The following is a 13,609-nucleotide window of genomic DNA, read 5'->3' on the forward strand; positions in this document are numbered from 1 at the left end:
AGATGCCAAGAAAAGAAAGAAAAATCAAAAGCAAATTCAACAAAATAAGAAGAAGAAAAAGAAGAAGAAGAAGAAGAAGAAGAAGAACTCTTGTCAGATCAAAATGGTTTTAGGTGGCATAGTCACCCTTTTCCTCAATAAAAGACAAATGAGGGACATGAAAATCATCATAAACAAGGGGGTCCCCAATAGGCTTTTTGACAAAAGAAGGGAAGGATATAGGAGTGTAAGGGATATGGTTAAATTAACTTGAAATAGGGATATGAGAAGAGCGAATAGGGGCAATGGTCTCACAAATGAACTCTTCCTCACCACCATGCCTCACATCACCAATAATAGCATGAAAGTAAATCAAAGAATCCTCAAAACAAGAACACTCATGATCTTCATCTTCTATAAACATCCAACTTCCAATAGGAACTAAATAATCTCGTTCATCACGACAATGAACAATAACTCCCTCAACATCATTAAAGCCCAAAGTCTCAATACCATGCATGAATGGATGCAAATTCATTTCAAACTCAGCTCTCTCTCATGAAGCATCCTCAATGAACTCATTCAAAAGGCTATGGGTTTTCTTTTGACTCTCAAAGAACACATAGGATATAACCTTAGACGAGACAAAATACTAATGGATAGAAGAATCACAATTATGCACATGAGACTCATCAAGATGGGAAGGAGGGTAGGGGTTTTCGAAATCAACACTCACTTCACTCTCAACTCCTTCACCATTTCTCAAAATGCTCACTAATAGGATCCTTACACACTCTTTGTTGCTCAAAATCATCATCATCATCATCATCATCATCCTCCACACACATATTAAAATAAGAACTTTCACAAACAAGCATTAAAGATGACAATTGGCTTTCTAGCTCTTCTTTCATTCTCCTTCCTTCTTCAAGATGCTCCTCATTCTTTTTCATTATCTCTAATTGACTTCTCATATATTTAATAATCAACTCTTTACTAGACCCAATAGCATTATCAAGCTTAATGCGCCTAATTTGTTATTCAAAAATATCAACAAGAGATTCAAAAGGTGTAGAAGGTTGAGGTTAACAAAAGATTAAAGAGTACAACCATGATTGGAAGAACAAACATTAAAATCATAAGAATAATCATCACCTTGGGGTGTGAAGGCACAATCAAGCACATGAGATTTGTTATTAAGGGAACGAAGCACATCACAAGAAGGCATGGTAAATAATGAAGAAAATTGAAACACACCATTAGCATCAACTTGAGCATGTACTTCATCATCATGAATAATAGGAAAAACAAGGTTGAAATCAATAGTTTTAAGTTCAATCATGGGATCATATGACAATTCATTAAAATTCATGCTAATATTATTAGAATAATCAAGACATTGCACATCAATATTAGATACATCATTACCCCTATTATAGACATCCCAAGCAAACAAACACAGAAATCACAAGCATCATCAATTGACAATGCTCTAAATTTACCATTATGCATGCATTCAACTTCATCCCTAGTTTTCTCATTCAACCCTAAATAACAAATCTCACAAGCCTCCAAAAGATCACAACAATTATAATCAATAAATCCCTCAAGTCTATTGAAATATTCACAAAAAGGCTCATTGTCATATTGAGGAAACGAGAGACATGCCATTTTTTTCTTTTTTTTCAAAACAACCAAAAATCAAATAAAAAAAAAGTATATACAAATACATAGACTCAAGAAATAAAAAACACTTAAACATAAACACCATTCCCCGGCAACGGCGCCATTTTGACGAGGGGAAAAACTAGGTCGTTGACTAATCCTCCTTAAGCTAAACAAAATTTATAAACACTTAACAAACCTAAATACAAGTGTAGAGGTAAGTCAAGGGTCGAACCCGAAGGAACAGTTGTGTTCAAGTGCTTTCAATTTGGGGACCTACGCTAGGTCGAAGCCAAAGGTAAAGAGGTAACACTAATAACTAATAAAATAAACAACCAAACAAATAAAGCACTAGGGAATGGGGATTAACAAGTAATAATGACAATTGCAACAACTTGTGAAGAACATGCTAATCAATGGTTGTGAAGACTAATGATAAGAGACATCAATTGGAATCAAAGATCTATATCTTAATCATTAGGCTAGATGTCTCTACGAAGAACAAACTAGGAGAATCACAATCAAAATCAATCGAAAATTGCAATTCCTAAATCAGTTGGTCGTATTAATAAAAATCACAATGCAATGTAGCATAATTCTCAAGGCCTAATCAAATAAAACATGTGCAAACTTACATTAATTACTTTAATCTCAACAATCAATCGACATAATTCCTAAATTAATCACAATCAATCAATCATATAAGTTTCAACCAATCCCTAGCCAAACAACTACTCACGAACAATCATTTAATCAACAAGTAACAAAAGAAATTAAGAACAACAACATATGAAGAACAATTACACTTATCAAGATCAAACATCAAAATTAAACAAAATAAACATGAAATTAAACAAATCAATAAGATAAGATAGAGTTAGAAATGCTCGTTGATAATAGAGAAGATCTTCAACACAATCGTCACCCTTGTATCATCAATCTCTCAAATTTCTCTCTCTAAATCTACTCCTAAACTAACCCTAAAACTAGAGAGAAAAACTCTCAACCAAGCTAAATTTATAACCAAAATTATGTCTAAAACTTCTTACAAAAATTGGTTAAAGTATATATAAGAGGCACAGAGACAAAATTGAGCGAATCCAGAAAACAGGGAGAAGCCCCCGTGGGGGAAACGGTGCGTGCCCGTGCACGCACCATGCGCGCCTTCGAGCGTGTGTTTCGCGCTCGCGCTCTTCTGGGTTCTTCGACTTCTTTGCCGCTTTATGCGCTCGCAAATGGGTCTCGTGAGCTCCACTTGATACATGTTGGGTCTGGAAGTTTCTAAGGACCTCCGCAGTGGATTCAACACCATTTTTCATGAGAGCACGGCTTGAGAGCGCAAGAGCTAGAACTTGGAGCATCCAGTTCTTTGCATCTAGAGCTTTCCCAATGCTATGAGCTTACTCCAAAATCATCTTCCAACTTTGAAAACCACCTATATCAAGACCCGAACCTCGTACAATATCTACAACCACGAATAGTGGAAAAATAAAGATGATTACACAAGAAAAACCATTACAACACAAAACTAGAGAGAAAAGGGAAATAAAGAGAAAATGCATAAAATTAAGCATTTCTTAAGAAAGAAAGCTATAAAAAGAAGGTAAAAACAACCTAAATACTCATCAAGAAGGTTAAGGCTCAATAAAAGAAGAAGAAGTACAACCAAGATTGGAAGAATCAACATTAAGATCATGAGCATATACATCACGTTGGGGAGTGGGGACACAATCAAACATATGAAATTCGTCATTAAGGAAACAAAGCACATCACAAGAAGGCATGGTAAATAATGAAGAAAAATTAAATACACCATTAGCATCAACTCATGCACCTCATTATCATGAAAAAGGGGAAATAAAGTTGAAATCATTTATTATAGGTTCAATCATGGGTTCATATGCTTATTCATGGGAATTCATGTAAACATTAGAAGGATTAAGACATTGTAAACCAATATTAGAAACATGATAACCCCTATTATAGAAATCTCAAGCAAACAATGCATAGAAATCCCAAGCATCATAAATTGATAATGCACTAAATTCACCATTATACATGTTTCAACTTCATCCCTAGTATGCTCATTCAACCCAAAATAACAAATCTAACAAGCCTTCCAAAAATAACAACAATTATAATCAAGAAATCCCTCAAGTCTATTGAAATATTTAAAAGAAAAGGCTCATTATTATATTGAGGAAATAGGAGATATGCAATTTTTTGTTTTTTTTTTTCAAAACAAGTAAAAATCAAATAAAAGAAAATTGTATACAAAGACCTAGACTCAAGCAATCAAAAACACTCAAACATAGACACTATTCCCCTGCAACGACGCCATTTTTACAGGGGAAAAACTAGGTCAAGGGTCGAACCCAAAGGAACGTTTACATTCAAGTGCTTTTGATTGGGTGCCTAAGCTAGGTCAAAGTCAAAGGTTAAGAAGGTAACAATAATAAATAACAAAACAATCAACTAAACAAATAAAACGCTAGGGAATGGGGATCAACTAGTAATCATGACAATTGCAACAACATGGAATAACATGCCAATCAATGGTTGTGAAGACTAATGATAAGATCTATCAATTGGAATCAAAGAGCTATCTCCTAATCGTTAAACTAAATGTCTCTACAAATAAAAAACTAGGGGAATTACAATCCAAACCATTCGATAATTGCAATTCCTAAATCAATTGGTCGTATCATATAAATCACAATGCAATTTAGCATAATTCTCAAGGCCTAATCAGATTACACACATGCAAACTTACATTAATCACTTTAATCTCAACAATAAATCAACACAATTCCCCAATCAATCACAATCAATCAATCATACAAGTTTCACCTAATCCCTAGCCAAACAACTATTCAAGAATCATCATCTAACAACAAACTAAGAAATCAAGAATCAACAAAATATCAAAACAATAACACTAATCAAGATCAAACATCCAAATCAAATCAAACAAACATGAATCTAAAGAAAACAATAAGATGAGATAGAGTTAGAAATGCTTAATGATAACATTGAAGATCTTCAACACAATTGTCACCCTTGTATCATCAATCTCTAAAATCACCATTGATATCTCTCACTTTCGATCTCTAAATGTACTCCTAAACTGACCCTAAACAAAGAGAGAGAAACTCTGAACAAAGCTCAAATTATGATCAAAATTATGTTTAAAAAACTCCTTACCAAAATCGGCTAAAAAGGCATTTTTAAGAGGTGCGAAAAACAAAACCGAGCAAAACCGGGAAACAGGGAGGAACGCAGGCAAGGGCGAGCACCCACGCACAAGGGCAGCACGTCCGCGCATCTAGGCAGTGCGCTTGCGCTCTTCTTGGTTTCTTTCTTCTTGCTCGCTGCTTTGTGCATTCGCAATTGGGTCTTTTAGTGCACGCAGTATGATGATGACGGACATTTAGCATGGCAGATTCAAATGGACTCCGTGGTGGGTTCAACACCACTTCTTTATGGGAGCACGGCTGGAGAGCGCAAGAGCTAGAACTTGGAGCATCCACTTCCTTGCATCTTGAGCTTTCCCAATGCTATAAGCTAACTCTAAAAGCATCTTCCACCTTAGAAAACCACCAATATTAGGACCCAAACCTCGTATAATACCTACAACCACTAAAAGAGCATAAATAAAGGAGAAAACACAAAAAAAAAACAAAAAAACACAAAACAAGAGAGAAAAGGGAAATATAGATGAAATGCTTAAAACTAAGCATTTATTAAGAAAGAAAACTATGAAAAGAAGGTAAAAACAACCTAATTACTCATCTAAATCAGAGATTGATATTGCTTTAAAGGGAATTGATAATTTAAAAGCTCCTAGTATTAATGGGTAAAACTTTTTCTTTTTTCAGAAGACCTAAAGCATCGTTAAACTTGATATAGATGCTAATGTAAGGGAGTTCTTTGCTACTCGTAATATGCAGAGAGATTAAAATTTCACAACTCTCACTCTTGTGTCTAAAGTGCAAAATCCATCTTATGCTAAGATTTTAGGCCTATAGCTTGCTGCTCTGTTCTTTATAAGATTTTCTCTAAAATCTTAAGAGCAAGGTTGGCTAAGGTCATTGGAAAGGTGGTTAATGATGCTCACAAAGGGCTCATTCTTGGAACCCATTTTTGTTACAGTATTCTGCTTGTAATTGAGCTCACCAAGGGGTATACAAATAAGTTTATCACCTCAAGGTGTATGGTCAAAGTTATCCTTTTTTTTTGGTAAATATGAAGAATTTTATTACCAAAAAGGGAAGTTACAACTTACAAAAGCTAAGAAGTAACAAACACCAAACCCCACAACCCCCACCTAGACTCAGCTGCAAAAGCAACAGGACTAGACAAAAGAGGGAAAACAACAACTCAAGGAAACAACCAAGCAAAGCACCAGAAAACAAAATAAATTTCAAAAGCTGACTAAAACCAGCAGTAGCAGCAGGCCAAAAACAGCAGCAGCAGACCAGAAAACAGCAACAGTAGAACAGAACAACAGCACCAGCAACTGACATCTTGCAGCACCAGAACAAGCTACAAGAACTGGCTGCAAACCAAGAGCAGCTCCAAGCCACCAGCTGCCACCCAGAACAGCCTGCAGCAGACCTGAAACAGCAAGACAGATTTGCAACAGCAACAAAACAGCAACAGCAACAAAACAGCAACAGCAACCCAAAACAACAAACCAGCAGCCAGAAAACAAACCACCAGCTGCCACCTAAGAAAACCAGGCTGCTGAAGACTGCAGACAACACAGCAGACATAAATCTGGCCAGAAACCAGCTGCCACCCAAACCAGAAACCAGCAGACCAAAAACTTAACTGCTACAACCAGAAAATCAGTGAAGCAAAAGCAGCTTCCTGTCTGCTCCATTACATCTAATAGCAACATGAAAAATAATGTCTTTAAAAACAGTTTCTGCAGGTTTACAGTCACCTGTAAACATCAAACTATTCCTTTGCAGCCATATACTGTGGATAGCCTCAGCAAAACACATAGAGTATACTCTACCCTTGCTGCTAGTCTTCCTGCAATTCTTAACTATCCATTGTTGTTCAATGTGAAAAGGTTGAACTGCTTTTTTCACATCAAGAAGCTTCAAAATCTGTTCCCAAATAGTCTTAGAGTAAGGACAGCAAAAGAACAAGTGAGAGACAGTTTCATAATAGTTCTGGCAGAAAAAGCAATTAGGATCACAACTTGTATTCCACTTAACAACTTTGTCCTTAGTGGCAAGTTTATCAAGAAGAGCTAACCAAGTAATGAAAATACTCTTAGGAGCGGCTTGGTTATTGCAAACAATTATTTTCCACCCTACTTTAGAAGCCTGTGGTCGAATCCGGGCATAAAGTTTAGCAATACTCATTTTCCCATTTTTCATAATAGAAAACCAGCCACCAATATCATCAATAATATCTCTGCAAGTCAAGATTTTCTTCAAAACCCAAGAGCATTTCTTGGGAATAGTAGCAGTCCAGATATTCCTATTGCTGAAATAATAGGTATGCACCCATTTCACCCACATATTGTCAGATTTGTGAGCAAGATCCCATAGAACCTTGCAGATAGCAGCTTTATTCCAATCACCAAGAGAGGAAATATTCTAGCCACCACAAACCTTAGGAAGAGTCATATGATTCCAGGAGACAGGGGCCTTTTTTGCATAAGTGTTCTTCCTAGTCCAAAGAAAAATCCTGAACTTAGTTTCAATTTCCCTAAGAACCTTCTTAGGTAGAATGAAAATCTGATCCCAATAAACCTGAATACCAAAGAGAACACTTTTGATAAGCTGTAACCTTCCAGCATAAGATAAGTGTCTAGAAGTCCAGCATCTAATCCTAGCAGTAACCCTTTTAACCAAAGGCCTACACTCAGCAACAATAAGCTTTTTAGAAGACAAGGGAACCCCAAGATTTCTAAAAGGCAAACTACCTCTACTCATACCAAGAACAGTTTGCAGCTGATCTTTATCAAAATTATAGATGCCTCCAAAATAAACCTCACTCTTACTTAAATTAGCCATCAGACCAGAAGCACAAGAGAATTTCTGGAAAGCCTGCAAGAGAAGCTGAATAGAGACGGAATCAGCCCTAGAGAAGAGGAGAAGATCATCAGCAAACATCATGTGGGTAATACCTAATTTCTCACATCTAGGATGAAAATTGAAATTAGGATTCCTAGTCATTTCCTTAAGGCACCTAGATAGGTACTCCATACGTAGAGTAAAGAGAAAAGGAGACATAGGATCTCCTTGTCTAAGACCTTTTTTTGCAAAAAAAAGGCTTAGTAGGAAAGCCATTAACCAACACAGAGTAAGAAACAGAACATACACAAGTCATAATCCACTTCACAACAGAATGAGGGAAACCAAGCTCTTCTAAAACAGTCTGCAAAAAGGGCCATTCAATAGAGTCATAGGCCTTCCTCAAGTCAATCTTGATCATGCACCTAGGAGAAACAAACTTATGAGAGTAGCCTTTGATCAATTCAGTAGCCAGGAGAATATTGTCACCAATGTGCTTACCCGACATAAACCCAGCTTGAGCATCATTAATAACAGTCCCCACCACTTTAGAAATCCTGTTTGTGAGAACTTTAGAGATCAGCTTGTACAACATGGTACAACAAGCAATAGGCCTAAACTCTTTGACATAAGAAGGATGCTGAACCTTAGGCACTAAGGTGATTGTTGTACAATTCCACTGCTTAGCAATGACACCAGTCTCAAAGAAAGAGAAGATAGCAGCATAGATATCTGTTTTGATCATAGGCCAAGCCTTTTTGAAGAAAACAGCATTGAAACCATCAATCCCAGGCGCCTTATCATCTCCAATCTGAGCTAGAGCATTATCAATCTTAGAAGTAGTAACCACAACAGTCAAAATATCAATGGAGCTAGAGCTGAGTTGAGAACCTCTCCTAACAGTTGCCATGTCAATAGCAGGGAGAGAACTAGCACTAGAACCAATGAGCCCTTTATAAAACCCCACAATTTCATTTTCAATAAGCATAGGATCTTTCAAAAGGACATCATGTTCAGTGAAGATAGAATCAATTCTATTTCTACCTTGCATGTGCTTCATAACATAAAAGAAGTAGTGAGAACTGGAGTCCCCCAGCTTAATCCAATCAACCCTAGATTTCTGCTTATAAATGGACTCCTGGATATACATCCAATGCTTCACCATATTTACAGCTTCAGCCTCTTTAACATGAAGGTCAAAATTAGAATAATCCACAACAAGCTGGTCTTGAATGGCTTTCAAAGAGGCAAGAGCCACATCAACTTTCTCATCAACATTAGCAAAATACTTAGTGTTCAGATCTTTCAGGTTCTTTTTGACAGTTTTCAAATTCTGCCAAATAGTAACCATAGCAGAAGAATCTGTAACACTATGCCAGCTGTTTTCCACAATAGAACAAAAGTCAACATGATCAACTAGGCAATTAAGAAACCTAAAAGGTCTCCCCTTAGCAGCAACAAATCTACACACTTCAACCAAAAGAGGGTTGTGATCAGAGAGGAGAGGGGGAAGATAGATAGATTCAACATGAGAATACTTGTTCAACCAAGCCTAATTCACAAGCCCCCTGTCAATCCTTGTAGCAATTCTAGTATCACCATGACCCTTATTAGACCAAGAGTAAAAAGAACCTTTACTCTTGAGCTCACAAAGATCAAGATTGTCAACAAAACTTCTAAAATGGTTAACCTCATAATCAGTGACAGCATTACCATTAATTCTATCATAAGAATTGAGAACAGAATCAAAGTCACCAATAACAAGCCAAGGCCTAGAAACAGCTCCAAGACTAGAAATACCATCCCAAAGAGGTAACCTGTCATGAATAGAATGCAAGCCATAGACAAAGTTACATAAAATCTGATGCTGAAGATCCTTGGAGCTAATTTGGACATGAATAAACTACTCATGAGAGGAGAGGACTAAAAGATTAACCTTGTCATGTAACCAGCCAACCAAGAGTCTACCCCTATGTGAAGATGAGTAGTTACAAAACCAAGACCAAGCAGACCCAAATTTCTTCTAAAGCTTAACACTCTTATCACATTTCACCTTAGTTTCCATGATACCAATAACATCCACATACTGTTCAGCTAGCAGTTTCTTAACAGAAACTACTTTGCAGGGATCATTATGACCCCTCATATTCCATGATAGGATAATCATGACCCCAGAGGGGATTACCATCACCCCCGATAGGAAAAAGATCTCCAGCACCATCCCCATCCTTAATCAGAGCAACATAGGTATTAGAATTAGGAACACTAGTAAAGACAGGAAGATTACTATGGCTTCTATGTTTCCTTCCCACCACTCTCCAATCATCATTAGAATTAGCTTGCAAGGTAGTTGGAGCAGGAGTGAAAACACCAACACTATGAACAAAGCCATTACCCCCAGATTCAGGCACACTAGGCTCAGGTGCAGGAACGGTAGCAGGATGGGGCTTAGCAACCCACACCTTTTGCTTAGGCTGCTCTTAGAAGCCACCTGCTTCTTTTGAGGTTGAACCTTCCTAGGAATAGTACAGTCATGGCCCACTTTGTTACATTTTCTACAAAAGGGGGGTGTCCATTCAAAAACAACTTTTTGTTCAATCAAAACACCTTCTGGACTTTCAAACCAGATAGTCTTGGATAAAGCCTTTGTTACATCAACTTCAATGAGCAATCTAGCAAAAGAGACCCTCAACTGCTTTGAAGTACATTCATCAGCACATAAAGGAACTCCTAAGACACTTCCCAGTCTGCTAAAAGTGTCCACACCCCAGCAATTCAAAGGTAAGTTAGGTAACTTAACCCATATACGAACGGTTCTCAAAACCTCAACATGAAAGTCAAATTTCTCAGACCAAGGCTTAACAATAGCCGCCTTACCAAAGAACATATGTGGACTAGCACTAAGAACATCATTCATATCATCAGAGTTTTGTATTTTAATAAGAAAGTAACCATCATCATGCCAAAAAAATCAGGTTTAGGTACAACACTCCAATTCTCAACAATATATCTATGAACAGCAGCAATAGTAGGATAATAGTCTATTACATAAAAAATTACAGAGTTCTTCCACTTGAGATTACCTTCATTAATTTCAGCTTGCTGTAACATGGCAACAGACTTGCCATCTTTAAGCACAGGAGCTACGAAAGAGAGGGCAGAACCCTTAGCTGTGAGCTTAGCAAGTCCTGGCTTAGCAGCAGGAATAGTATTGGGCTGAGGAGGTACCACATCATTCTCCAAAGGAATCGGGTCAGCAATTGGAGCAGAATCGAACTCATAAATCAATGGAACATTACATTCAGAAACCCTAGGTACTGCTGTCTCTGGGATTCGAGGAACTAATCAAAAATTGAGGACAAGATTACCTTTAGCCATCTTAAAATCATCTGTCGAAGCACAGCCTGCATTAATACCAGACGAGGAAGCTCTGAGATCCAATGGAACAGTAGAACGGGGTACTATTTTATTGGCTTTGATCAATCGGACATGGAAATCCTCAAGGGCTTTCAGCTCAGCTCTAGTAATCTTCTCAGTTGAGAATCGACTCAAATGAGAAGGTGGAGTGACAAGTTCATCAGGATCCTCATCAACTTCTGGAATCGAAGCAGAACCAGAATATTTAGACACATTCAATCGATTAACACCAGCATTCAATAGAGATAAAGAAGATTTGGAAGGATGATTCAAGTTATTTGAGGGTTTAGGAGTAGATTGCTTCTTCTTCTTCGCCATTCAGATTCAACTAAGCTGAAGAAAACCAGCAAACTCAAATCGCCATGGGAGGAAAGAGAAGAGAGAAAAGTCAACGCAAAGTCAAACCCCCTTTATTCGATTAGCTTATCTCTCCTTGGTCAAAGTTATCCTTAAAAAGACTTATGACTCCATTGAATGGAGTTTTCTAAGAAAGGTTTGGAAGAGTTAGGGTTCCCTGGTACTTTTATTTCTTGGATTATGAGTTGTTTGTCTACAATTTATTTCTCCATTCTTATTAATGGAGTTCTTGCTCCTCCTTTTCCTACAAAAAAGGGCTTAGGCAAGGAGATCCCTTTCTTTTTTTCATTGGTATGGAGTATTTATAAAGGTGTTTACATGAGTTGAATGATATTCCTAATTTTAACTATCACCCTAGGTGGGAAAAGATGCATCTTACTCATCTAATGTTTGCTGATGACTTTGCTCATGTTCACTAGAGCTGATAAGATATAAGTAAAACTTCTGTTTCATGCTTTCTCTAAATTCTCTGAGGCTTCAGGGTTGTTTGCAAATTTTGATAAAAGTAAAGCTTATTTTGGTGGGGTGTCTAATGATGACCAAGCTATTCTCCTCCAGGTTTTAGGGGTTTCACCAAGTGCTATTCCATATAGGTATCTAGGGGTTCCTTTATCATCAAAGAAGCTTACTATTAGTCAATGTAAACCCTTAGTGGACAAGGCTACTACAAGGATTATTGGGCGGGTTGCTAGGCATCTTTCTTGTGTTGGCAGGCTCTAATTGGTGAAGAGTGCTTTTTTAGAGTTCAGACTTACTAGTCTCCAATTTTTGTGTTGCCTAAGAAGATTTTGAAAGAAATTGAAGCTAGGTTTAGAGCCTTTCTTTGGACTGGGAAGTTTAATCCCTCAAGGAAAGATTTAGTATCCTAGAATACAGTTTGTCTGCCTAAGGTTAGTGGTGGGTGGAATGTGATTTCTCATCCTGAGTGGAACATCTCTGCTATCACTAAACTCTTGTGGGATATTGCTATTAAATTTTATTCTTTATGGGTTAAATTGGTGCATATATATTATTTGAAGAATAAGAATGTTTTGGATGCTCTTATGCCTCAAAAAAGTTCATAGGTTCTAAAAGGGATCCTAAAATGTAGGCAGGTCATTGATGATATTGGTGGTTGGGATAAAGTGAAGCATGGGAATGGTATGCAAATTAAGAAACTTTCCAAGCTTATGAGACCTCAAGCCCCAAAAACTGAGTGGAAAAGGCTTGTCTACAACAATATAGCTTCCCCAAAAAGTGTTTCATTATGTGGTTAGCTTTGCATAATAGATTGTTTACTAAAGATAGGGTGTTGATTTGGAACACTCAATGTGATCCTACTTATTCTATTTGTGAGCGCTGCTGAGAGCACTCAACATTTGTTTTTCAAGTGTGCTATTCTAAGCAAATTTTGCAAAAAATTCTAATTTTGCTGAAATGTAGGAAAAATGTGCAAGCTTTTTGTCAGGAAGTTAGCTAGAGTTTGAGATTTTGCAGGAAGTCCAGAGCTATTGGCATATTGTATATGATGTGTTTGGCTGAAGCAGTTTATGATATTTGGATTCAAAGGAACAACGCAATGTTTACTAGTTCCTGCTTTCCTACTGAACATGTTTTTAGGGACATTATATTTAGGGTTTTGTGTAGGTGTTTTGCTACTGATAAACATCTTCTTTTGTTGTAATTTTGTTATATTATTTGTTGATTTTGGTTGTGCTTCTGTTGCCTTGTTTTTAGGCTAGTTTGTATGTTGTAGCAGTTAGCATTGTTTGTTTGTTTTTGTTGTGGTTTTAGGATGTTTGTCTAGTCCTAGCTTCTTAGAACCCTTCATAGAAGGTGGCTAGGTTTCTGAGTCCATTAGGTGCTCCTGGTTCAGTTTAGAACCCTTCTTAGAAGGTGGCTAAGCTTAAATTTGGAGCTGTTTGGGGTAGTGTAGCCTGGTATGGTCTTTTGGTGTTCTTGGGGTTGGTTGCAGTTTAGCATTTGTAAGTTGTAACTTTCTTTACTTTGGTAATAAAATCTCTATTTACCAAAAAAAAGTTAAAAAAAACCAGCCCGACAACTAAATCTTAGCCACCACCCACGTCTCCCATTTATGGCAAAGCCCTACCTAGCCAAGTTCTCCCGCCTCTACCTTACGCCGCAGCTGCACCTTCGTCCCCGCGTCGACACTACCC

The 13,609-nt window shown here is 37.3% G+C and overlaps 1 protein-coding gene across 1 annotated transcript; it reads right to left on the bottom strand.

Annotated features, from left to right (window-relative positions):
* Positions 1 to 7,911: 7,911 nt before the first annotated feature.
* LOC145632777 (uncharacterized) lies at positions 7,912 to 10,596 on the bottom strand. The gene is made up of 4 exons (XM_081685116.1): positions 10,142 to 10,596; positions 9,819 to 10,055; positions 9,241 to 9,496; positions 7,912 to 9,012 (listed from the first exon to the last, which is right to left on the bottom strand). The coding sequence occupies exons 1-4, from the start codon at positions 10,594 to 10,596 to the stop codon at positions 7,912 to 7,914; spliced, it is 2,049 nt and encodes a 682-aa protein (XP_081541242.1).
* Positions 10,597 to 13,609: the final 3,013 nt, after the last annotated feature.

This window comes from Chenopodium album, chromosome 5 (assembly GCF_948465745.1).
Source record: "Chenopodium album chromosome 5, dcCheAlbu1.1, whole genome shotgun sequence".
NCBI lineage: Eukaryota > Viridiplantae > Streptophyta > Magnoliopsida > Caryophyllales > Amaranthaceae > Chenopodium > Chenopodium album.